Here is a 26,496-nt window from a genome sequence, read left to right as displayed (position 1 = left end):
AATCGGTTTAAAACAGATCGAGAGTACAGCCAACTTGGACGTCAATCTTCAGAACCAGAGCCAAATCAATACCAGTGTGACTCATCAGCTGGAGAACACACACAGACTGGCCTATAACACCAACACGTTCACTGATGGGGGACTGTACGGACAGGGTGGCACACCTGGTCCAGTTGAGAACACTTGGGAGGCTCTGGAGCCAGCTCTGTCGGAGTTGCAGTGCTCTCCACTAAACTCCATGTCTGAAGGAGCCACTCTGGGGAAATGGAGCTCCATAGATTTTAGCTCATCATCTACTGAAGATTTCTCCAACAGCCAGTTTTTCCCTGAAAGTTACCATGACAATAATGCTTCACAGTCCTTTTGTAGTCCGACAACACCTGGTCCAAGTCCTCATTACCCACAAACACCTACCATCTCCAGCCCTGGACCTCAAATGCATCCCAGGAAAGAGAGAATGAGTTTTTCCACACAAGCATCCACACAGCTGAACATCAATAAACCCCCAATTTGCTGCCTGCATGAGTCCAACAGCTACCCTGTGACCCCTGATCCTGGTCAGCAGTACCCAAATGAAACAAGCACATGCCTGCTCCCAAGCCAAAGTGAACCGATGCAGGAGCAGAGGTGTTTCTCTCCACAGGGAAAAGGCCAGGATGTCAGCAGCGCTGCGCAGCCTTCAAGTGTCCCTGCTGGGCTAAACTGGAAGGAGGAGAGTGGAAGCCGAGGAAGAAGAAGAGGAGGAGGAAGAGGAGGGGGAGATCCTAAACCAGACTGGACCAGGGTGTGTTTGATATTCAAAAATAGTCCAATCTAATTGCTAGCTTGTTTTTTTCATTTTAATTAGATAAACTAATACAAATACGAGCATGAAAAAGATGGGCATGTAATAACAATAAGTACATAAGTATGTAGCTAATCATTTCTCTAATAATAACTAATTTATATTTATACAAAGGAGGTATGTAATTATTAAGTGCAAAAAATGCATAAACGAGGTAATAAAGCAGCACATAAATAAGTTCAAAATGAAACTGAGTAAATAGATAATTACATAAACACACGCATGAATAAGTCAATGGGTTAAGAAAGGAATAAGTAATTAAGTATGTAAAAAACATGTTAAGTTTCACTTTTCAAAATGCTTTAAATCTTTTCTTATTTTCAGATGAAACCACCACCACAAGAAAACGCGAGTGGGGCTTTAAGCTCGAGGTAATAAAATAACAAATTAATAAAACAGTCGTATCCTTTTACAGGGTTACAAATAAAATCTTCAGCTTTGGCATTAAACGGGTTTGTGAACCGTTTTTTACTCTGTATGTTCACAGTCACATAACATTTGATTGTAATGGAATCGATGCTTTCGTGTGTGTTTTGTAGGCTGCAGTGCATGGTGTGTAAACGGGACTTCAGGAGTCTCCCAGCATTAAATGGTCATATGCGTTCTCACAGTGGCGTCAGAGCATCAGCATGTATAAAAAAGGTCCACACAAAGATTGTTTTTGTCACTCAGAAGGATTTTATATTGAAGTGCTTTGTTTCTAAAGACATAGTAATGGCTAAACCCATCTTGCCCCTCACCCTAACCCAGTACTAGGAGTAGAATCACCAAACTCAAATGTCTAGCTTACGTTGAGGGGACCACAAGTCAGAGACGTGTATTATCCTTTATACAAACATACACATTTATACACAGGATTGACTTTTTTCTTCAGGGTGAGGACGCCTCCTCGCACATCCTACCCTCTGCCTCCTTGGTGATGCCGGTCTCTGTGCCTGTCCAATCCCGAGGTGCGTCCAAGTCGTGTCGGACCGGACGAGGGAGATGCAGCCGCCTTCCTCCAGCCACTGGAGGCGCTGTGCTCTATCGCAGCCTGATGCACCTAAAAGAAGAGGAAGCGGTTACTAGTGGCAATAAGGTCGCAGGTCCTAATGATGGGGAAGCATGTGGTGACGATGGTGCCAGATGTCACTACACCCCTCCTCCCATGCTGTGCCCCCTCAGGCCAGGGACGGGGCTGTACTGCTCCCTCATCTCCCTCAAAGGTCAGCAGAGAGTACAGCTTCACAACACTCACAGTAAGTCAATACATCATCAAGTATTAAGTCAAACAGATACTTTAGAGAGAAGAGGGTCTGTTTTTTATTTGTGCATAAAAAACATTCTTCCCAGATTTGTTAAGGCTTTCAGCTGTGCTGACAATAATGAACTTTGTGTCTCTGGCAGATGGACTCAACGAACCTGTTGCCATAGAGACACTAACAACAGGAATCAATAAACCGTATGTGAAATTTACTTCCTAAATTATGATACACAGATAATGTCACTGCCTGATGTCACTACCTGATCGCCTGTTCATGCTGAGCTGTCACTCATAGGTGCATCAATATAGGGCGGGGATTCCAGGCTCAAATCCCACCCTTACGGGACCACAAGCGCGTATATTCTGACTCCCACAATGCACTGCTACTGTGGACGCCATGGGACGAGCTGGAGCACGCTGTCAATCAAAAGAGAGGTGGAAACACTCGCCGCATAAAATCGAATGTTACAAACGTGTTTTTTATTGGATTATTTTTATGACTGACACCTTGATTGTCCAGTCGAAGCGGTGCTGAGGATGACGGGATCCAGTGTGATGCCAGGAGGTGGGGCCAGCCCAGAGTACGCCCTCCATGTCCTATCAGAGAGCAGAGGAGATTTTCTGGTAAAATCTTATTGGTTGCTCATCTTGTCCAGACTAGGACACAAGTCATAAAGCTACTGAGTTGGTTCATGGTATCAGTTTTATCACTCATTAACGTAGCGCACGAACTACAAATAGTTAATGTCCAGACGTGGTTAGCTAAGTGTAGAGTGAAGCCTGGAAACAGGGGGAAACATTTAGCCTGGAACTGTCAAAAGTTCAAATACATCCCCAATAACATCCCCAATAAAATGGATAGTTCTGGTTATGCTAAACTATAGTAACCCTAACCACATCCTGAGTATTTGTCAAAATGCAGAACTGTTCATTTAGGTGTAAAAAGAATCTGTATTAAGTCCAGGGGGAGCTGCAAACATGCTTGTGTCTGCTGTAGTTTGGCTGCATGGCTTTATCTCTGCGAAAGTCAAGTGTTTTTGTTTTCCAGCGGACAGTTGAAAAGCTGCTGTCAACCCCAGAAACCTCCATCAGCCATGCAGGTCAACAGTAACTTTATTTAAGTGGATATCTATTATCACCAGCCACAAGAGGCGCACACAGGAAATACAAACTGACTGTGTGTTGTTTGGAATTTACGTTTTAGGTTGGAGTCCAGCAGAGAGGAGGCTGCTGGTTAAATCCCTGCAGCTCCATCATAAAGACTTCAGCAGGATCCAGAAAGCGGTGAGTCTGGATTTCCGCTTAACTATCAGCTCAGTCTGTCAGACTTCAGCGTGACCTATAATTTAATCTTTTCTGTGTTCAGGTTCAGACCAAGTCTCTCTCCCAGTGTGTGGAGTTTTATTATCTGTGGAAGAAGAAGCTGAGTCTGAGTGCGAAGACCCCGACGGGGCTGACCATCACTCTGCCCAACACAAACGTAAGAAACATTTCTGAGGGGCTTAGACACCAAAAGCCCAGACAGCTTTAGACAGAAATTAAGATTTAGAAGCAATCAGTGAGGTCACACCACATTATATCAAACAATTTCCAAAAAATCTTTTAAAGTTTTTAATTTATGAGGCACATGTGGAACAAATCTGCACTAGACATGTTATCATCAGTATCAAGTTCACAATAGTCTTTAAAATACTTTGTTTTGAACTGTAACACGGCAGGATTGGTGCCCAGAGAAGTTTCCAACAGAGAACTTCTCCTTTTGTGATTAAAGTAAATTTAAGATCATGTACTTTGTACTTTAACTTAGGTAACACGTTTACAGTGGTAGTTCTATCTGTAGTGGAGTAATTCTACAGGCAAGTACTCAGACATTTACGTACTGAGTACTAAGCTTGTGTACTTCCTCCAACTCTGCATTAAGGACTCAACCACAGAGACAGTTAGTTAAAAGAGCTGTAGCTGTTTGACAACTGTCAAACATTAAGTGAACAAACTGCCAGTGTAGACACAATTTGAGTTCCAATAGAGTAGGTTGGTTGAGCGTTTCAGGTCAGTAACTTCTGTCTGAACACAAATGAAACTAAGGGCTGAATGAATAAAAACCACTGAAACCAAATTCCTGTTATCACTCCACACACACACTGTACTACAAGATACACACAAAAACACACACTTCCTGTCAGAGCCGTCACGTTTCTGAACAAACTGTGACTTGACATTTCAAATAGCCGACGTGTTGGTTCCTGTGGTCAGACCTTAGTGAGTCAACTTTAATTTTCCATCAGTGTCATTTAGATTAAGATAGTCAGCTTCAGAGTTTTTCAGCAGCTTTAGCTTGTAAGTCATTTAGATTTTGATCGGTTTGATCCACTTTAGCTTCCTGTTAGTTAGCACTGGTTTCAGTTTAGGCTTTGATTCTGTCCGGTTACAGACAGTCTAACTAAATAAAACCCATGTGGAGAGTTTTATGAAAGTCATATTTCTTGTTTTCACGTATTTCTTAGAAGAGGTAGAAGTATTAGGGCTAAGTAGGTGACGATCCGGAAGTACCGAGTCATGTTCTAAGTCAAGGCTAAAGAAAGAGTTTACAAGTTCAAGTTACAAGTCAAGGCTTGTGTCAAGAACATCAAGGTCCAAGTAAGATGGCAAGTCAAGGTTAACAAGTCTCGAATCAGAGTGGAAATGAAGGCTGAGGAGCCACAAGGGGGCTCCCAATTTAAGGCTGGGAAAGGCCGAGTCCAAAGTCAATCAAGACCCAGGTGCAGAGCATCAATTGCGTGTCTGACCCTAAGTTAAGCTTTAAAGTCAAGACTCTACTACAGAACATCGAGAACCAAGTGACAAGTTAACAAGTAACAAGTTCCAACTGAAGACCATCAAATGGAAAACAAATCACAAACAGATATTCAACGAGCCTGAAGTAAAGTCAAGCAAGGGACAAAGAATAAAACAGGTTGATTGATTGCGTGTTTGTGATAAAGAGTCGATTTACTCATTTTCCTTATCCGTTTTCACTTCTTTGTGTTTCCCCAGGGTCAGAGTTCATCACAATCTCACGGTGCATCATAAACCAACGGTCTGAACTGGAGCTACACACTACTTTCTCACAAAAACATACACATAAACGTACTCATGTATATATACATATAGAGATTTAGCAGTCGCCAGGGTTTAAAATACACTGCATGTTCCGGGCCAGTCCCCTTACAAATAACCAGTAAAAGCTTTGATCCCCGACTTTTTTACCTACTGAAGGACTGAAGTAAAACGTCTGAATACTGTTAATAGGACTTATAGAAAACTGTCATATTTTAATGTTAGGTTTAGTGCTTCAAACCTCCCAGCATTTCACTCAAACAATATTTAATGTTTGATCTCACCACATTTTATCTATATCATGTAATATAACAAGTTACCACTTAAAAATAGTTGGAATTTATATCATTTTATCATTTATGTCAAGTTTTAACCCCCAAACTTTCCACCTTGTTGCCTTGTACCTCTGTATCGGTGTGTAATGTACGCGAACAACGTCATATGTAAATTCTGTTTAACTATGGTGTAAATTGCAGGCTGTAATCTAAAGAGTTACCATATTTTGTATTGCTCTGAGCAGAGGACCAGTTATTCTAAATGTATCAAGAGAAACAACGTGGAAAGTGTCAGAAAACAGAATGACATTTGAATAAAGACTGAGAGAGCAACTCCGGATTTTTGTCTGGTTTGTTTTCAGCCACACATATGTCACAATATAGTTTTTCATCTCCTCCTCTCCTGCCTCCGGGTACCAGTGTCGAGCAGAGCTCCACTTATTACTGGCGGGATACAGAACAAGTGAAAATATGAGACGGTTCCGACTTTTAGTCTGACTCCAGCCCTTTAGCTTCATGTTGAGTAACTAACTTTGGGCCGATTGCTTTTGTTTTTCTGTATGATTTGCACTTTAGAGGCATAAGTGTGTAAACACCCGACCACCCAACAATACAGGACACTGTTTAAAATGTCGTTTTATGCTGTAGCATAACTGATTTGACCTGAAGTTACAAGAGGGCTGGTGAGTGTTATTTCTTCTTTCAAAGTCAAGTAAAAGATGCTAAATCACCACAAATGGACATTAGACATTAAACTCGAAATGCCTTTAGTTTTTGACAGTTTTGGAAAATGGCCTCCACACTTTTCGCACGTTTTTCCAGTTTTTACTGTTGACTCAGTGTGTCGAAGTGCAGTTTCAGTGTTTGCTCTGTAAAACAAACAGCAGAGACTCAAACCAGAGGAAACCTGCTGCACGAACTTCTGCTGCTCATGTAAGTAAAACTATAAAGTAAAAACTGCAGTTTGCTTCACACAAAAGAAAAATATCTTCACATTCTTCCTCTAATCCTGACTTTAGAGTGTTTTAGGTCCAAGCTTACAGTTTCCTGTGTCTGCTATGAGCTTCAGGCTACTAATAAAATTTGACTCCTCCTTGCTCCAAAGGTCCATGAAAACAAGGAGGTCAGGGAGAAGAGACCCACAAAGACAGAACCGAAGGGACAAGGGATGGGAGCAGAGGAAGACACAGATGCAGCCCTTCCAGCTGGAAAGAAGCAACAGAAAACATCCAAGGAAGTTTTTTTCTCTGTCTTGCCGGACAAATATGAACCTCTGATCGAAGAGGTGGAGGAGAAAGAGGAGACTCCCGACGAAGGGAGGAAGAGGAAGGAGGAGAAGAAGAAGAGGAAGAAAAAGAGGTTAAAAAAATACAAAAAGGTAGGAAATGAATTTCTATAATTACATTTCCTTTAAGAACATGTTTAGATTTCCAAAGACTGATAACGTTACTGCAATGTTATGTTAATCAACATTTATGAATTATCAGTACATTTCAGTATATTAGTTTCAGAAAAAAAACAATAGTGAAATTAATAAATCTGTAACATTGTTTGAAGCAAACAAAAATAAGTGAACATATAAAAAAACAAATGTTGGTAAAATAATATGAATAATTAAATTATAAAAGTAACTGCAGAGCTTGTCTAATTATTATAAAGTACAAAATAAATGAATGAAATTATACAATGCACACAAACTAAATAACTCAGCTGAAATAGAACAAATCACAATATGAAAAATGCAAATAAACAAATGTCAACTATTTTACTTTGTCCTTAAAATTAAATAATGGAATCTTCAGGACCAGATTATAAAGGAAATTGTGTTTGGCTAAATAAAGTGCATATTGTCCACTTTTGTGGAACATGAAACTTTTCTGAAAAGATAAGAATATGTTGTGCATAAATGTATTTATATTTTCAAAGTAGGTGAAAATATAACGAAAGCTATTCAAATAAAGTTTGATATTCCAGTCCTGTTTTCCTATGCTGTTAAAGACTGACTGAGCAATGTGAGTCTGACCTTTGACCCCAAGGCATAGCAGGAGATTTCGCATTATCAGCCAAAACAGATAAAGAGAGAAGGCGACTAGTTTCTTGATAGAACAAAGCTGTTTGGTTTGGTAACACTGGTGTTGTATAGTATTTGAAATGGGTGCTACTACAGCAGAACTTTAGAAAACTTTGAACGATCCCTGCACAAACATTAAAGCCAACAATGATTTGCTTCTACTCACTGGGAAACTCCGTCAGTCTCCAACACGGCTCGGCTTGTGTGCTCTGTGTTGCTGTCTAAAAACAGTGGTTAAAAAGAGATCAGTCAGATTTTCTTTGTGTTTCCCCTGTGTCTTCGTTTGGCAGAACATTTGGATGGCTCTGCGTTTCAGCTGGCGCTGTCTGATGGCCGGGTTACAAAGCATGGCCTCCACTTACACCACGCCGCTCTCAGCTATGGCCACGGTGACGACGGACGTTCACCGAGCAGCGGGAAGCAGCACGCGATAGACACGGACAAATTCTAAAACGATGCCGCTACCTGGGAATAAACATGTTAAACATTAGCTTATGAAGCATGTTGATGACAAACACAGTCTGACATGTAGAGTTTGGCTTTTACTCAAAGTAACAGGTGGCACTTTTGGTCGGTCTGTGTGTTCACCTGGACTTTTATTATGTATTCATTATATCTATGATGACATGTTTTGATGAGTCTGACCACATATATGTCCAGGTTAAAACATGTGCTCTCAAAGTTTGACTTTACTGCTGCTTTGGGGCATAATTTGGCTCTTTTTGAATTTTGTAACTCGTCACTGTTTATTTTACATCATTTATCATTTATTTATCAAATAAAACCTTGAAAATGAAAGCTGATTATTATTTCACATTAAAATGTTGGAAAATGTGCATATTTTTTTCAAAATCACGAGGTGCATCCAATTGAATAGGTGCATTTATCCTTATATTTCTCCTGCTTTTTATTTCCACATTTAGTTGCCAGCATTCTCCTTCTTCTCCTTCTTCTCCTTCTTCGATCAGATTAGGAAACACTGCTCCTCCCACAGCAGGATCCCCAGCAGCAGCCATTTCTAAAAAGCGCTGGAGTCAGACTTTACCCTCGGTGGCCACGGGGTGTCAGGCTGCCCCTGTCCTGAAAATACCCCACTCCTTCCAGGCCTTATAAGAAGAAGAAGGCGGGGTGCAAAGTTGACTTTAAATATGAACCCTGCGAGGCAAGTGACCAACAATCCTGGTGACAGCTGCAGCTGTTCGGACACACGGCCCAACACACAGGCCGTTCTCTGCTCAGAGAAAGACCAACAAGATGGGCAGGATCTGAAGAGCTTCGGTCGGATCCCAGGAAGTTGAAGAAGTAAGTTTGCACGGACCCTGGAGGAGCTGATGTCTCCGCTGCAGCTCTCCGTGTACTGGCGCCTCTCTCTCGTCTTCATCTTCAACTCGTTCCTCTTCTTCCTCGACATTTTCGCGGCCGCTGCCGCCGCCGCCACGTGTCCCCATGGCAACGCTTCGGACGGGATGTTGCCGTCGAACGTGGGGACCAACCAATCGCGGCCCGCGGACTGGTGGACGCAGGGCGGGAAACTACATGTGAGTGATGGCCACTTTAAAGAGTTACGTTTATTGGCGGAATATGGCTGATTCTAAACCAAAACTCCCACCAAAACATGTTACACAGCAGCCACATTTTAAGATCCCAGTTTATGCACATTCCTGGGCTGTCGGGGGTTAAAGGAAGACGTATGGAACAATCTTGTGAAATCCCTGGCAGCCATCTTAGTGCAGTATCATTATAGCTATGCACAAACAACTTTTACCTGCCAACAACTGGAACTTGCAGTGAGTAGGATCAGCTAACAAACCACAGTGGCTCAGAGCTAAGAACAAGTGAATTTATTCAAAGGGTTCCAAACATCCGAGGGTCCCAATGCAGCTATGTGCTACTTTGGGGGGTTTTCGGGGCAAATTGAAAATCTTTGGACTCGGTTTTGGTGAAAAATTGCAGTTACTCCTGTTTTTGACCATCTACAAAAAAATCAATTAAATGTTAACTGGCTTAATTGCAACGGTTTTAATGTTGCACTTCTATATGATACAACATTCAAATTTCAAATGTTTCTATCTTGTCCTTTATCTGCACGTCGTACAAATGTTAGCGACATTCACTGTGAAAGTTCATTTTCCCTGCACTGCACTATTACCTGATCTTGCAGGGAGAATTTAGCTTTGAAGCCTTCATTGTTTACCTTATATCATTTTCCAGCAGTGCACATATCCCATGTAAAGTTTTGTTTACATATCATAAGCGTGTTCAAACAGGAAAGTCCTGGTCCAGGGAACCAGGTGCGCACAGTGTCAGTATCAGTCACAGCCAACCAGGGTTATTATAAGAGTAACATGTTGTCTTTAATCATTCATGTCTGTCTGTGTGTGTGTGTGTGTGTGTGTCAGTCAGTGTGTGGTTGGACAGAGTGGTTGTCCTATGGCCAGACTATGTTCATGGCTGGTCTGCTGCTGGGATCTCTGTTTGGAGGAGCAGTATCTGACCGGTATGATGCACAAAACATTTGCATAACACATTATACTCTGTAACTCGCTCATCATCCTTCTCCACATATGTAATGACTGGGAAATATGTTTATGGGTCGCGTAAAGCATTTTCCTGGTGTGTTTGTGCAGGTATGGAAAGCGCCCGGTGCTGCTGGTGTGCGTGTGCGTGCACGCTCTTTGTGGCCTTGTGCCCGCTGTCCTTCCCCAGCCGTTCGTCTTCCTCGCTGTGCGCTGCCTGACGGGCGTCTGCTGCTGCTGCATCAATATCTGCTCCTTCAGCCTGGGTAACAACAACACATTCATTAAATAGGAAAGATGCACCTAAGGGACATTGTACCGGAGCTTGTTGATTTATTAACTTTTCCCTCCTAAACTTTCACCTATTTTACGGTTCTTATTCTTCCTTGAGGGGAGAGGAGAAAGAAAAAGTGAGTCGTTTTCTTTAAGAAGCAGTTGAACCGTGATGAGGTTTTTTGGACCATGTGACACAAATAATGCTGACCAGTGCAGAGCTAATGAAGCAAGACGACTCCCAGCAGCTTCCTGACCTCTGATCCCTGCTGATGTCTGCTTAGAGGACACATTTCTGCTCCTAGAGGCAGCCAGCTCATTATAGCCCACAAAACCTGCTGGTCTGAGGACATAGTAGTTTCAGGCTAAACACCAGATGGTAAAGATACCTGCAGGATTTAACTTGTGCTTGTGACTGTGGTAATCAATGAAAGGTCATTGTCATTGCCAAAGCACTTTCCCAGTTAAAAGTCTACATGTAAAGAGTAATACTGCTAATGTGTTGTGTTTTTGCTGATTTGTGTGTGAGCTCAGCACGTCTCTTGGTCCTAATCTGACTGAAATGAAGGGTGTAAAATTATTGTGTTAAGTTTCAGTGTAATTGTTGTTTTAGGAGTAACTGGTCCTTTACACTCCAGCCGTCTCTTTAACAAAGAAACCACACATTAAAAAGTGTCTGTGTTTGCATTGCAGCTGTGGAGTGGACCCCCCCGGCTGCTCGGCTCTGGCCGCCGGCCTTCCTGCCGTTCTGCTTCAGTCTGGGGACTATGGCCGGAGCTCCTCTGGCCTGGCTCAGCCCCACCTGGACACAGCTGCACCTGTCGCTGTCTTTGCCACAGCTCATCTGTTTGCCTCTCTACTTGTGAGTGAACACGTCCGTCCGTCCGTCCGTCCGGCTTTGTGGCTTTCTGTCTGCTTGGATTGTAGAAACTGTATTTTTGTCTTCCAAGTTCAATTCCAGAGTCCCCTCGCTGGCTTTCGTTAAAGAGGAGGAATGATGTGCTGGACCGGTATCGTAGCAACAGTCCTGCAGATAAACAGCGTCTGGACTTGGTAAACATCCATGTGTGCGCATGCACGCACGCACACACACACACACACACACACACACAAAGACACACACTCAATTCTAGTTGAAAGACACTTGTTACTTTTGTCAAATCTTATGAAAGTTACAAACCAGCAATTATTCATCTAATCAATTCATCTCATATGCTGAGTACTGTGTGTGTGTGTGTCTGCTTCCCTGCATGTGTAGCTGTTGGACACGGTCTGGTCGGACTTGCAGAAGGCCACTGAGGTTCAGAAGGAGGAAGCTCCTCGTCACAGCATCCACCATCTGAGACACCCGACCATCCTGCTGCGTCTGTTTATCATGAGCTATCTGAGGTGACGCACTCACTCTGAGCTTAGATACCACGAACAAATAGAAACAGACATTAGAGTTAAGTCTTCTTTCTGTATGAACATGTGTTTATGGTGATTGTGTGATTCTGCAGTGCGACGTCAGCACTGACTTACTTTGGCATCTGTATGAACATCGGCTCGTTTGGCGTCGGCGTTTACGCCGCTCAGTTCTTCTCGGGCCTGTCAGAAGCTCCCTGCCTGCTGGTCCCGCTGATCCGGCTGGGACGGCGTTCGCTCAGCATGCTCGCTCTGTTCCTGAGTGGAGTGGCCTGCTTAGTGTCCTTGCTGCTGTCCAGTCACTACTGTGAGGAGAGAAATGAATAAGTGCTGTTCTGAATCATAGGCTGCGTACTATTACTGTATTTTACATAGTATTTATACTGCATGAGCCAGTTTAGTAGTAGCCGTGAGTTGACTGACATTAATCATTTACTACAGACTAATAGTTATTATTACAACAATTATTAGACGTTATTACAATATTATTCAAAAATGTTGACCACAGCTAATGTCAGTATAGTTGTTATGTTAGGATACTAGCAGATGAATGACATGCTAAGGGTCTAAAATATGATATGTATGTATTATATTACCATGGAAAGACACTTAAGCATGTTTAAAATATAAGATACAGTCTAACAACATTATGCTGAAAACTGTTACATCCAGTTTTTGAACGCAACTTTTTTCGCACACACATCGTAAACACGAACGCAGGCTCATGCTTTATTTTTATGTTATAAAAAAGACTTAACTTTAACGTCCTAAAAGCATTAATCTCAACTTAATCTAAGTTATGCAGTAATATGACATTAACTTGCTAAGATTAAATACATATTCCTTATGGTGTTGAAATGATTAGCATGCTAACTAAAATGACTAGCTAAATATTGTAGCTTTAGCATGTTGCCTTTAATTTTAAAAACTAGAGACACTTTTCCAACATGATCAAACCTTAAACGTGCTAAAAAAAAATTTTTTTAACACCAGAAAGTTAATGGTTTTATACACTTTTAAACTAGCTATACTGTTTAAACCCTATTCATCTTTCAGAAACATCGCATTGAGCTGGACTTTGCCGTAATATCTGTTTGTATGTGCAGGTGAGCCGGTGATTGTGATGAGTCTCGCTCTGCTGGGGAAACTCTGCATCCTGACAGCCATCTTCATCTCCACACTGTACAGCATCGAGCTGTTCCCCACTGTGGTCAGGTACACAACACACACACACACATCAGCGGTTCACAACACTAGATACGATGGTAATCAAGTCATTCTCATTCAGGCAGCGGTGTATGTCCCTGGTCAACCTGTGTTTCCGACTCGGCTGTCTGACCAACGCCCTCGTCCCTACCGGCCCCAGCGGCGCGATCACAGTGACGGCCATGATTGTGTACAGCAGCGGACCAATCGTGGGCTGCGGCCTGTGCCTGCTGCTGCCCGAGACCAGCGGGGTCACGCTCCCCGATTCAGTGGAGGACTGTGACAGGCAGCCGCGACCCCCGGCGCTCACTTTGAAGGGCCTACGGAGGACATGGTGAGAAAAACACAAACATTATTATGCACGTGCCGTACGGAGGCATTTATGTTGGAAGAAACCAAAATCTAATGAAACATTGTTCGCCGATTCCTGGTCTAAACTACAAGTTTGAGTAATTTTAAATGAATTTCCTGGTTTATCTTCACAGGACACAGTGTGAAAAGCAGTGAAATTTACAGCCTTGAGGCTTTGTCTTATCTTTCCAGAGCTTTTCAGTCTTTTCTTTGTCCTCCACACACTTTCTGTGACCACCTTGAGGCACTGGGACACAGGCTGAGACGTGTCTTTATTGTCTTTATTCTGCGGTACATTTTACCGTACTGCCAGGCTGCAGCTTGTAAGCTCTGCACACAGATGTTACGGGAAACACTGCGGAGATCTGTAAAAAATACTGGCTGTTAAAATCCAAATCTACATCCATACACACGGAAACATGCTCAGCAGATGAATCTATGGTTCTTTTTATAGCAGGATCCACTGCTGCGGGACTCAAACTCCACTTTCCCTGCGTAAAATGGAAGGTATATGTGCTGCGTTGTGCCAGACATGTCTCAGCCTGGGTGTCCCAGGGCCTCGGGGTGATGGACTGTCTTATTTTTTTTGAACGTCGGCTCATTCAGACCATGAAAACCTGGAGTCAGTCAACATATTTCAGCGCCACCCATAGCAAAAGTGGAACGTTCTGGTGAAACCAGATCAACCTGTCCTCCAGGAGCTTAAGCAGGTCAAAAACTTGATAGTTGTGCGATTAAGCCTTAAGGACATTGTGGTTATTTTGAATGTTGACATACAGACGAAAGTCAGAGCTTCACCTGTGACTTTGCGTCTGCGACCAAATGAGAGGTTTTATTCCCCCAAACATCAGTGTCCTTCATGAACAAAACCCATAATGCATTTCACAACTGACACTTCCTCCCTCTGTGCAGTTTAGGAGCATGATTTGTTTGACGTCATGAATCCTGATGAGCTGCTTCTGACCAATTACCAAAAGAAAAGATGAGCTCAGCTGAACTGAAGTAAATTATTAATATTAACATCACTCAATAACAAACAGGGTCAAGGTTTGGGGATGAACTAAGGGACATGTGACAGGCCTTCACACTCCTCAGTAGTTTAGGTTGTGTGTCTGAAGGAACACAACATTTTGAGACAACCAATAATGAATAAAGCTTCTGCAAGTTTAGTGTGTCAGCATTCATAAGTCACCGATTTACTTCCACACTTCTTACATGTTTACGACATTGAGCCCGTTTCGAAATGTTCGTCTTTTTTCCCTCACGCATTAACGTTCACATTTACATGAAATATTCCAACTTTTACCGCTGAAATTGTTCAGCCACGACAAACATTTTTCAAATCAATTTTTGCCCCAAATGTCATTGTTCACTTTTGCAAATTTCTTTCAGTCTTGAAACTCAGAATCAGCCGCTGTCACCAAAAACATTCAGCCACAATACTGTGCTACTGTTTTGTGATTTTCAGCTTCAGAAACCCTTCACAGACTTTAGGCTGAGCTCACATATTCAAAACGTACCCAGCGGGAAGCACGTGAAGCTGAAGTGGAGATGTTACTGTGTCTGCCAGAGATTCTGAACCACATCACATCCAAACACCACATCAGCAGCTGCTAAGTGAGTCGTGTGGATTGATGCCAATTTGCTTGTGTTTTCAGGAAGCTGAGGAGAGGCCGAACCCGAAAACCAGAGACGGCTTCTGCAGAGAAAGATGATGCAGCAAACACACACACAGGACTGATATAAAACACACACACTGAGGTGTAGTTTGTTTTCCCGGTAGTTAATTTCTCCTTTTAGTTCTGGTTTTATGTAAAGACCAAAAAAGCAGGTGGGAGCAAATCAAAAAGAAAGAAGTTGAAATCACATTTAAACATTTAGGCTAAATCAGAAAGTCGAGAATGTCGCCCCCTCAGATGATAGTGGGAACTACACCCATGTTTAATGATAGTGTGTTTGAAAAACTGAACTGAAACGTTGTTTTTCCTCCTTGGTGAAGTACTGATATACAAAACAGGGCAAGTTATCTTCTGGTTGTGGCCCCGCAAAGCCGGCTGTAGTGCTAAACGCCAGGTTAACAAATGTACTTGACATGGAAGAAAACAGTGAACAAGATGTTAATTTGGGAAAAACTGCTCATTGTTTAACTATGTACCGGACGTGATGCCTTTTTAAAATAAATAATGAAACCATCAGCTTTGCTCAGAGCAATAGTCTGATGGTCCATCAACTAAACCTAACCTGTGAACATTTAGGATCATGAAAAGTGAGAAGAAAATTGTGTACAATTCAAAGGAAACGTGATCTGGTATTTAATCTACGAGTAGAAAGGCAGGTTTGTTTAATGATTTGTATGAATCAAACAGAAAATTATTCATTTTGATTGCAAAAGCAGCGGAGACACAAAATGACTGAGAATGACATGCTGGGACCTCAGAAGGAGGCAAAGACACACAAGATGATTAAAGAGACATAGGACATTTGTCTCTTTCAGTCTGGGGGTCAGGGGCAGCTGATAGTGAGCAAAAGTAAAACCAGCAACTGTGTCACCTCATTAAAGTACTGAGGTGAAGCAGAAACACGGATTCAAACCTTTGGCCCAAACTTTTTCCAGTATTCTTCAGTTCAGCGATGCAGGAAAAGCAATCGGGTCACATTTTATTCCTGCAGCTGCAGCGTTTTCTGCAAGACAATAAAGGAACTGCACACAACTGAAGATGTCAAGTATTTTTCTTCTTTTTTTTTCTATTTGAGCTGTTAAATCAGGCAACATCTTTAATCTACACCTTTAAAAGAAACTAGACTAAAAATGTGTGAACATCGTAACCAGATTTAAAGTTGCAGATTTAATGATGGACATTTTAAACAGTAGAAACGTGTAGGAAAACATTCCAGCATGGAATAATGCAACTTTTGAATTGAATTTGATCATGTTCTCATTTTCTTAATTTGTAATATAAAAAAACTCTCCATGTTTTAAAGCCTTGAGAACAATTTAAAACAGTCCACGTCTGAGAATTAAGTTCACAGTTTACACTTTCTAAAATATTTTATATAATGTTTAAAAAAAATATTTCATTTAATTTGATTGTCACACAGTCTTAAATTTAACAACAATCCCAGAAGCCGTACACCGATCAGCCACAACATTAATACCATGGGTCTAAATAAAGTGATGAAGTACCAGGGTCAGCAGGGTCACTCTGAGGGGTCTACAGCTACACAGCAACACGTGATGCACTGTGTGCAGAGGATGTACAAGTATTGTAACTAATGTTTTACTCAAGTAAAAGTACTGAGCACACTATGTACATTTTGCTTAAGGAACAAAAGTAAACGTACTTCATTAAGAAACTAAGTATTTTAAACAATACTGATTATGGTAATTTTGCCGAAACATATACAGTATTTAACAAAATGAAAGAGTCAAAGGTGGAACAGACTATGTGCTGACATGTGTTTAACCCATAAATGATCCATCAGCATTTATTAGTTAATCAGGATTTTTTTATGAAAACCAGCAGTTGGCATTAATTTTGTGGCTGATCAGTGCAAAATCAATATTACACATTAACTATAGACCAATGATTCACACCACCCATGGCCGACGTTTCAAAGGTGGAGACGGCGTCAGATTCTCAGGTGAAGTTATAGGAACGGAAAGTGTAGCTGAGAGTTTAATAATACGGTTCAGTCCCCTCAAGTGTAAAACGGCCTTCATGTGTTTTGAAAAGTGCTGAAAAGATTTTTGTGAAAGCAACACAACGGGCTCAACCTACGTTTGAATACAATTACAAATGTTACATCTAGAAGAAAAAACTAATAAACAAAAAAGCCAGCGGTGTCAGCTAGCGTCAGGATTGTGATGCTCGGATGGTCCCCGAACTCCACAATACACAACACTGGTAACATTTAATTTTCTTAGAGAAACAGAAAACTTCTGCAGTTCGCATTGTTTGGTTGGTCACAGTTAGTGAAGTAAAGTGTGTAATATTATTTACACTTGTGTTTTCTACAGACATTTTGGATTTTATTTACAATTTTTATAAACATAGATTTGTTTCAGGCACATTCACATTTAATCCTTCAAATTAGTAAAAAAAAAAAAAAAAAAAATACAACCCACCCTTTTTATTGTGTTTATCTACAGAAGACCAGCACTGCCAGTGTTACGATTGTTTCAAATTCACAACTAAACTGTCTCGTTATCAGCTATAAAATGTTGTTAAATCCTTGTTACTGTGTATTTATAGGGTTTGAATTGCCACATACTTTAATCGGTTTCCTCGAAATAATGTCACTTTTTCCTGGAACATTTTCAATTAATTATTTCTAACTAAAAGGGACAAAAGCATCATAACTGAACATGGTAAACTTTTTTAACTTTTCATTATAGGCTAGTTAGGCTAATCATTTGACTACAAGTCACCCGAAAAATGCAAAAGAAAAATAAATAAATCTTAAGTAATTCTTATTTCATTCTATAAATAACTGAGTATTTGCAGCCAAAGTATTTGGTCTTTTATCCTAAAAGTCCTCCACCACACCGAGAGCGGCAGCTTTCATTTCTGGGAAGAAAAGTAAGCTAAATGTTTTATCAATACTCAGAATAGTTAGATAGTTTTTCGTTTTTTTTGACTCGTCAGAACTTAAATTTAAAACAACAAAGTCACCAAAACTTTAAAAGTACTTTCTAGAGCAGTTCCTTTCTCGGACCACCGTGTGGCAGCAGCTAATACGTGACAAAGTTGGCGGGGAAGATTCCAACCTGGCCGTTGCCCAGTTGACCTTCCCACCAGTCGTACTGGGAGTCTGTCTTTGTGATGACGGTGATTCGGTCGCCGGGGACGAAGCTCAGGTCGCCGAGCTGCTGCCCCGTGAACGCGTGGGTTGCTGTGACAACCAACGGCCCGCTGGCACCGCCCATTGATGAACCCCCACCTATAAGAACAAAGAAAAATGTCCTTAAATCACAAATATCTGCACAGTGCAGGCGACTGGAGGCTGAGAGACTTGTTAAGTCATATGTACCAGGGATTAATTACACAAAATACATAATGATTAGACTGTGGCTCTGGAGGTAGAGGGGTTGTCCACTAATCCCAGGGTTGTCTGTTCGATCCCCAGCTTCTCCAATTCCATGTCAAAGTGTCCTTGAGCAAGACGCTGAACCCCAACTTAGTTGCTCCCGCTGAGTGTTGAAGCACAGCAGCTCCCCCATCGCTGTGTGAGTGTGTGTGTGAATGAAAGCAATATTGTCCAGATCCAATGCTATTTAGCATTTGCTAAAACAACATAATAAAACACTTGTTACTTTTGTAGACGTACCATAGTTCTGAGAGTTTCTGGTGGCAAACTGAAACTGATCTGAAATACACACACACAAAAATAACGTAAGCTTTTCTCCATTGAAAGTGTTTGATGAGACAAAACAAGACAACGAGACTTTTCTACTTTCTGTCCCTCCTACATTAACTCAGTGAACTCTGAATGTCATGATGTAACGTGGACAGAAAACACACTGTGAGGTGCAGTTTTGGTGCAGCTGCACTTCATGATGCGAACACTAGAGGAAGCTGCAGCATCAAAACAAGCTGCAGAGAATTCAACTGATTAAAGCTTCTCTGTGTGTGTGTGTGTGTGTGTGTGTGTGTGTGTGTGTGTAAGAGTTCCATCCTGTTAATGTACAGCTCACATACACAGAGCAAACAGCTGCAAGATTATTAATGGGTCAGTGCGCATGTTGATACTGGCATCAAGGCTGTGACTTAATAACAGACCTGAACACACACACACACACACACACCTTAACCTTTAAACTTTTACTGTGTGTGGTGAGAAAACACTGATCTCAGAGTCTGACCTCAATCAAAAAAGGAATGAGAGAAGGTGGTAATGACACAAAGGAGGTGGTAAAACAGCAAATAAAGGAACCAGGAAAGGACGAGGTAAACGAGGACAGATGAGGGGAGACAAAAAAATAAAATAAAAAATGAAGTGGACATAAGGAGGGAAAAGACAAAGAAAAGAGGATGTAACCAAGGAATGAAAAACATGAAAATAGAAGATGTCTGGGACGACTGTGGTGCAGGAGGTAGAGCGGTCATCTAACCACTCCAAGGGTTGTTGGTTCGATCCCCAGCTAGGTAGAAAGCACTGTATGAGTGCAGACCATTTATCATTTCAGTCGAAAAAGAAGAAAAACAAGAAAAGGGGAGAAAAGGAAAGGAGGAAAAAAGAGACAATGAAATAGAAAGTGACGAAAGAAAAGAGGGTGATGAAGAAAGAGGTAATAAGGGACAAGACGATGTAATGAAAGACAAAATTAGTTGAGGTGGCAAAAATGAGACAATGAGGAAAGGAGGAGGTAAAGAAAGGCACTAGGAGGTGGTGAAGAACCACTGACTCAGTAAAAGAATGTGTTTCATCTCTGATGTAGCTGTTTGGGTGTTTAAATGAGTAAAAGTCACCTGAGGTTTCAGATTTATAGACGGAGACACTCGGGTACAGAGTGTTTTTACTTCCTCCACCTGATCTTGCACCTGTGCAGACAAATCCATACAAACTGTTTACGTCACCCTACATGTACAATACAAAGTAGTAAAAAAAAAAAAAAAAGCTATGGTCAGTAAAGGTTTCACCAGGGTCCAGTGGAGGTCTCTGGTAACTGGGGGCTGCTCTCTGCTGGGGTGGAGCTGGAGGTCTGGACGGAGGAAGAGACGACTGCAGAGAGACAGAAAAGGACAACAAAAGCTTATTCAAGCTATTTGATTAATTTCCTCCTGATATTTCTTGATATCACCATTTAAAGTTGCAAGTCTCTGTATATTACAGAAGTTTTTTTACTTTGCACTTTCGCATTTGCACTGAAAACTAATTATATAAAGAGAAATTAGAAGTGGGCAGAGGACGGAACCCTGAGGTGTCCATTAGAAACAGGAAGCCAGTTTGAAGGTTCCCCCCTGAAGATGCCTACATGGGAGGTGGTTTGAGAACCAGCTGACTGCTTTGCCTGACAAGCATAACCCACTTTATACAAATCAATCACTGCAGCCTTTTCCACAGAATTTAATGAATCACTCTGGTGCCGCCCAGTGGCAGAAATACTTAGATTCATTATTTGGTGTTTCCCACCTTGGGGCTGAAGTTCTTGCTGGTCCAGTCTGTGGTGTAGGCCTCAGAGTAGACGTCCAGGATGTGGTAAAGTTCACAGCACTCGGACGGTGGCTCCACATCGCCGTTCAAAATGGCCGAAGCGCGAATGTCTTGGTAGTAGAACCTGCAACAACCCAAACAGGAAGAAAACAAAAATAAAAATGGTCAAAGGTCAGAAGTTGAGGCGGGAAGAGGTGGAGGCCTGTTTGAGGGGAAAGTACAGGAGGAATAAAGCAATACAGAAAAGAGGCAGTGAAGCAAAGAAAAATGTAGAAGAGTGAACAAAAGTCAAGGTAAAGGAGAAGAAAGCAGTAAAGAAGGAAAGAAGGAAAGGAGATAGTAAAGGAAAGGAGTCAAAGAAGCAAAGAAAGGTAGAAAAGTGTAGTGTGGCAGAGCGGTGAACGAAGAAGGTGGCAGTGAAGGAAGTGGAGAAGGTAAAATGGAAGTCGTCAAGGAAAGAAGGTGCCTTACTTGCGGTTGGTGTCCTTGCGTTCGATCAGGTAGGATCCTTCCAGAGAAATCCCAGCAAACAAACCTCTGGACCTGCAGTAGGTGAAGATGGCGGTGGTGCTGCGCAGAGCGACGTCAGCCTCCACGTTCCTGCAGAGACCAAGATATTCACACCCTCAGACAATGAACAGAGTGGGGCCTCAGTAATATGAATTAAAAGTAGTTTATGATGGTTACACACACACACACACAAACCTGTGGAACGGCCCTGCAGCAACACCACCCTCCTTTTTCTAAAATTACCATCAAACGCATCAATCAGCTGTGTGCTAAAGTAAACCACGTCTGCCGCTGCTGAAAGATTTGTGCCCCGGGCTCGCAGACACAAAGCCTGTCATCAAACGTCTAAGCGCTGATCTACGTCAGCAGAAAGAATCACAGGCAATTAAAGAGTCAGACAGACAGGTGCTCACCTGCCCACAGGTCCCACGGCCACCGTGCAGTTCCCGCCCAGAGTCAGGTTCCCGCCCTTGGTGAACGCTTCGATGGCCCGCCGCTGGTTCAGGATGATGACCAGGTCTGACACCTGAGGGTCGATCAGCACAGTAACTTTAATTTACTGATTTCATGTCGTCTGGTGTTTTTTTTCTTGCTGGTGCATTCAGGGACAATCAGACATTTTAACCGGCACATTTTAAAACATTTAAGTGGTTTAATTATTAAAAGTCTGCTAAAGTAAATAATGAGATTTCGACCATCCCCAAAACCTTCCGACCTAACTGCACCAATTGTTTAGAAGTGTGAACATGAACCTAAGGGTGTCAAACCTGGAGGGATCATAAAGGGCAGGTTAAGATCCGAAGTGTTTCTCTTTGCATTTGCAGATTTGCAGGACCCCAAGGAAGCGTATCTGCATTTGTGTTCTTCTCTGTTCCTGTTCATCTCTTTGCAATAAAACCAAAATCTTTTGAAATGTTTGAAGCATTTGTGTTTGTGTTCACCCACCTCCACCCCGATCTCAAAGCCTCCTCCCAGACCAGCAATGCCGATGGCAGAAGGTGCAGACCAACCTGAACCCACAGAGTAAAAACAGAAGTGTTGTTAGGAGTCTGATCTTTTTTTTTTTTTTTAACCCCCATTCATTTTTCCTGTCAGGCATGAAGCCTGCATTCAATGCCTTTTATGGCTTTTTCTGTTTTTTCCCTTTTTTGCAAAAACTCTTCTTGATCTGTAACAAAACCACCATGTTGATGTGACTCACTACTGCCTTTATCCAAACTTGGCATAAAAAAAAATTCTTGGCGTTTCCATCATCAGTGGAACTGCTCTTTTAATCGCAGACTTTGATCTCAGAAACTAAGCTGACATCTTCAAATCGTGTTTTGTCCCGAAAATACTCAGATTATGTTGATGGAAAAACATAAATTAAAGAAGCTGGAAGCTGTGGCTCTTTGTTTGCTTCACAGAATCACTTGTACATGCAATCGAGGCTTCAACTCAAATTTAATTCAATTAACCATTAAGCTATTCATTTTTAAAAAACAGACAAAAGCAGCTTTTAATCAATTAAACCAAAGCCCACAAAAAGCCTGCAGACAAGTGGAGGCAGCTCAGCTCGCTCCATGTGATCCTTGGTGGGTTTTGGCTCCACAACACAAACACACCACTGCTACTGAAGTCTTTCATCTGACACTGCCAGGAGATAATCAACATCTGTAACCAAAAACATCAGATGACTGCACTGCGCTGCTGCAGGGAGATCTGAGGAAATGTCTGCTCACATCCACAGCAAAACAAAAATGTCCCCAGCTTAAGGTCACTGGAGGAAAAACCACCCTCAGGAATGTGTGCTAGATACTGAGGGTCAGCATGGAGCGGCGCTATTCTGACGTTTCATCGATGGTCTTCACACACAAAAGGCAACATCAGGTCGTGAAGCGTCCTCACACACGGCGTTCCTGCACGAGAAAGCATGAAAGAGCAGGTGAGCGCGGCCTTACGTCTGTCGGCCAGTCGAGCGATGACGACGCCGCTGCCTCCTCTGGCGGTGATCATGAAGCCGGCCTTGATGACGGAGATGATGGCCAGACCCTCGGCTTTTGCTATCACATGAGCTGGAACACACACACACACACACACACACACACACACACACACACAGTATTTCTGAATCTTATGACATAATTTCATTCTTGTCTTTAACCATCACTTGCTTCCTTTCACCATTTTACTTCTCATTCTTTGTTTTTCTACCTACTTCCCTTAAATCCTCAGATTTTCTAAAGGGAGACTTATTATTTGTCACATCCACACTGCTGTTGTACTTTGGTGTGTGTGTGTGTGTGTGTGTGTGTGTGTGTGTGTGTATCAGCCAAGTCCACACACTACAAGCAGTTGGTCCATTTTGTTGGTGACTGAAAGACACCGACAGAGACAGACATAATAATGGACAGGACTGGTTGGTCTCATCTTACGGGGGATGAGTTTGTCCGGTCCGTTCCTGTTGGAGATCTCTGTGAACTCCCTCAGGATCTTGGCCGCCTTCTTGGCCTCGGACTTCAGATTGGACGGGATGGGGTTACTCACTGCAAACACACAAATTATCCACTTGATTAAAAACGTTTGTAGACCTGAACAATAATGTGCCTCCAGCAACTTCAGCGTTTTTTTTTTCCTTCTATAAAATGTTAATAACATTTCAGCTTCGCGTGGCTTGTTTTGTTCTGACAAATTTTCATTTTAAATCCCATTTGACCACAATGGCCAAATCCCTGTAGTTTGACCCGGGTGTTTTGCTCATTTAACCGCTGACATTTTTGCTTTTTCATGCGTTTCGGTTCCACCAGTGCGGCTTCCTGTTTGCTCAATTGGATCCTTTGAAACCAAAATAAACACATTTAATTCAGCTGATCGATTGGTGGATTTTTCCGGACACGAATGGTCCTGTGCGATGCAGCCGGAGGGGGATGGGGGGGGTTTGTGCTGCGGCAGCGCGCTGTGGCTCTGGGACGTTCAGGTCGGTGCGTGTTGCTGTGTCATGTGTTAGGAATGTGCTGACTGCAGCAGGAGGCATGCTGGCAGACTGGTCCTGTCCCCGTTTCAGATACAGGAATTAGAGCATTGACTGAGTGTGGCTCTGCCCCCAGACCTAAAAGAGCATCTGTTCTCGGTCACACACTCGGCTGGTTTCTCTGTCAGTGTGAGCTCCATCTTATTCACAACCCATTTCATGTTCTTACTCATTAACCCAAATTTCTCAGCATCTGCGTGGAGGCTCTAGTTCCTTTGGTTCTGCGAGGTTAAGGAGTTGCTCATCTGTTAAGGTGAGCTACTCCTTTATTTGACAAAACTGATGAGGTGTGTAAGAGGCTTTCAGATGGAAACAACAAATAAAAACACACTAAACATTTTAAAAACATTAACATATTTCTGTGTGTGTCCAATCCACACAACCAAGTCCTCACTCTCAGCTTTGATGAGCCAACACATATTTACCCAAAGTGCAGTACAAGTACACACAGTACACGAGCATAAACTTGACCAGTGTGAATCCAGCAAACCAACTAACGTGGTCCCTAACTGCGACTGAGCCTAAGAGGTGCTGCACCTTCAGACTCTACAGTTCCCGACCTCTGGTCCTCACAGCTTCACCACTTCACCAGCTGACAGACAACATCCAGGGCAATTCTACGTGAATATTATGTTTATGAATGAAGATATCAAATGTAAAACTATGATGTTGAAAAATTAAACAATGACACCATTTCATTGGTTTCTGATCAATTACCTTTAAAGTTTCACCCAGTAAGACATCTGCTTTGACATCTGCTTTGGTTTAATTATTTGTTCTAATTTGATGAGGTTCTAGTGACTTTCAGGCTGTGGCAGAAAATATTCTGTTGATTTATGATCAAATTCTAGTGCTATGTTCTATTTTCCAAGTTGTGCTGGTCTGTACCTGTTCCAGGTTCCAGTAGCCTTAGAGGATGTTCTAATGATCTTTTAGGTTTTGTCATCTTTGAGGATGTTCCATTTAGGTTTGGTCCACTTCTAATAGCCAGGGACTTCTGTTAGGCTTTTAGGTTCTAGTGAGATTTCTTTTTTTTTTTTTTGGAGGTGTAGTGATCTACAGAGATTTTCTATGAACATTAATGGGGTTCTCCAGTCAACTTCTGAGAGGTTTCGTAAAGTTCTACAGATATTTTAGATTATCTTTCATACATTTATCATGTGTTTCCAGAGATGTTGGTCTTCAATGAAAATGGTCTTTTTGGTCCTCTGTGAGGAGGTTCCAGTCATTTTGAATCTACTAAGTGTATTAGGAGATTCTGGTGTTTTTTAAAGAGGTTCTAGTGTTTTGTAGGTTTCTGATGTTGGGTGTGAAGGTTTGGCAGTAACTGAGCAGTTTGACTTCACCTCTAGTAGCTGGTGGGACTGCAGTCTTTTAGAGTGTAGGAGAAGTTAAAGAGGTTCCACTGGTCTTTCTAATTCTAATTGTTTTGCGATGCAGTGTTGTGACTCATTAGGCCATAGGTCATTAGGCAGCTGATGAGCTCATGGAACAGTGACACACACCTGAGGATGTAAAGACAAAAGTTGGCCGACTGGTTCCTGGACACATTAAAATCCTTTTAAAATCACTTTTCCTTTGTGTAAATGACCCGGGCAGCAGCCGACTCCCTCACACCGAACGTCCACACCGGGTCCATCCCAGTGAAGGACGTCATCTGTTGCCATGACGATGACAAGCCCCTGTTAAATGACTATTTATCCAATCACAGGCCAAACTCCAGAACCCTGAGACAGCTAATAGAAGCTCGGTAACACTAACGAGTGATCAGACGTTCAGCACAGAGTGTTGCCATGGAAACAGCAGTGCGAAGTCCATCACAGATTACTTCAGTGTTTGGTTTCCATTGAGAAAGATTGACAAAATTCAGTGAACACCATTAATGATGATGATGATGATTCCAACTTCCTCAAAGAAGTTCAGCAAAGCCTCCTCCTTAATGTCTAGAACCATTAGAACCTTCTCAAATTAAAAACTAAAAAAAAACCTCTTCACAAACTACTACAAACAAACTTAACTTCTGAAGTTTTTTAGTTAAATAATCCAGCGAGTTAAACCTCACTGAGCCTCAGAGTGAAAAACAGAACTAGAACTGGTAAATCCTGTGAAACTGGAAAACTGAGAGCACGAGGAACCAAGAGAAATGAGCCAAAACTGACAAAAAACTAAACTCAGAACCAGCAACAGAACTCATCGGTTCTTCAGCAGAACAATAAGTCACTTTTAAAAACTTACTCTTGTTTCGCGTCGTCCTTTTCTTCCTTTTCTCTGGCAGGTTACCTGTGCACAGGTGAGAAGCCGGACCCTTTTTTTTTTCTTCGTCACTTAACTTCCGACTCACCTTAATTTCCCGGCAGCCTGCGCGCTGCCGGATACATATAACTCAAGCGCACAAACGCCGGGTAAAAGGAAATAAAATAAAAAAACGGATGGATGGATGGATGGAGCGCATCTGAACGGGTGAAGGACAGGATGAGCTAAGTGACCATCAGCCGCAGACAGGTGCGATGAACAAACGAGTTTAAGGTGTTTTCAGGCGCTG

The 26,496-nt window shown here is 42.1% G+C and overlaps 2 protein-coding genes and 1 long non-coding RNA gene across 5 annotated transcripts in view; 1 reads left to right on the top strand and 2 right to left on the bottom strand.

The window, feature by feature from the left end:
* Positions 1–15,990, top strand: part of si:dkey-190l8.2 — a 19,426-nt gene extending 3,436 nt beyond the window's left edge. Inside the window, exons 4-16 of one of the 3 annotated variants that reach the window (XR_010914143.1) lie at positions 17–784; positions 1,169–1,215; positions 1,384–1,486; positions 1,719–2,049; positions 2,231–2,285; positions 2,383–2,522; positions 2,608–2,711; positions 3,136–3,187; positions 3,292–3,371; positions 3,454–3,567; positions 5,121–6,391; positions 6,564–6,836; positions 7,820–8,327. Coding sequence is in view for 1 of the 3 variants with exons in the window: in XM_067500885.1 (XP_067356986.1) it covers positions 8,861–9,067; positions 9,929–10,026; positions 10,157–10,311; positions 11,012–11,180; positions 11,269–11,371; positions 11,577–11,707; positions 11,818–12,029; positions 12,829–12,937; positions 13,011–13,262; positions 14,938–15,025 (1,524 nt within the window). In the remaining 2 variants the exon portion in view is untranslated. Of the gene's footprint in view, positions 1–16; positions 785–1,168; positions 1,216–1,383; positions 1,487–1,718; positions 2,083–2,230; positions 2,286–2,382; positions 2,523–2,607; positions 2,712–3,135; positions 3,188–3,291; positions 3,372–3,453; positions 3,568–5,120; positions 6,392–6,563; positions 6,837–7,819; positions 9,068–9,928; positions 10,027–10,156; positions 10,312–11,011; positions 11,181–11,268; positions 11,372–11,576; positions 11,708–11,817; positions 12,030–12,828; positions 12,938–13,010; positions 13,263–14,937 lie in introns of those variants that run through there. The other 2 variants (XR_010914142.1, XM_067500885.1) reach the window with 2 other exon arrangements.
* LOC137125439 (uncharacterized) lies at positions 1,747–7,830 on the bottom strand. Its single transcript, XR_010914144.1, has 4 exons — positions 7,696–7,830; positions 2,595–2,684; positions 2,348–2,504; positions 1,747–1,886 (listed from the first exon to the last, which is right to left on the bottom strand). It is a non-coding gene; the product is annotated as an uncharacterized lncRNA (long non-coding RNA).
* sh3yl1 (SH3 and SYLF domain containing 1) lies at positions 15,980–26,496 on the bottom strand. Its single transcript, XM_067500886.1, has 11 exons — positions 26,190–26,496; positions 23,359–23,469; positions 22,885–22,998; positions 21,890–21,954; positions 21,358–21,470; positions 20,906–21,034; positions 20,414–20,558; positions 19,921–20,002; positions 19,750–19,821; positions 18,608–18,646; positions 15,980–18,220 (listed from the first exon to the last, which is right to left on the bottom strand). Coding segments are annotated over exons 1-11 (1,080 nt in total). The 5' UTR covers positions 26,191–26,496; the 3' UTR covers positions 15,980–18,011.

Source organism: Channa argus, chromosome 4, assembly GCF_033026475.1.
Source record: "Channa argus isolate prfri chromosome 4, Channa argus male v1.0, whole genome shotgun sequence".
NCBI classification, from domain to species: domain Eukaryota; kingdom Metazoa; phylum Chordata; class Actinopteri; order Anabantiformes; family Channidae; genus Channa; species Channa argus.
Note: the sequence above shows the minus strand (reverse complement) of the source record. Positions and strands in the feature narration are given on the sequence as shown.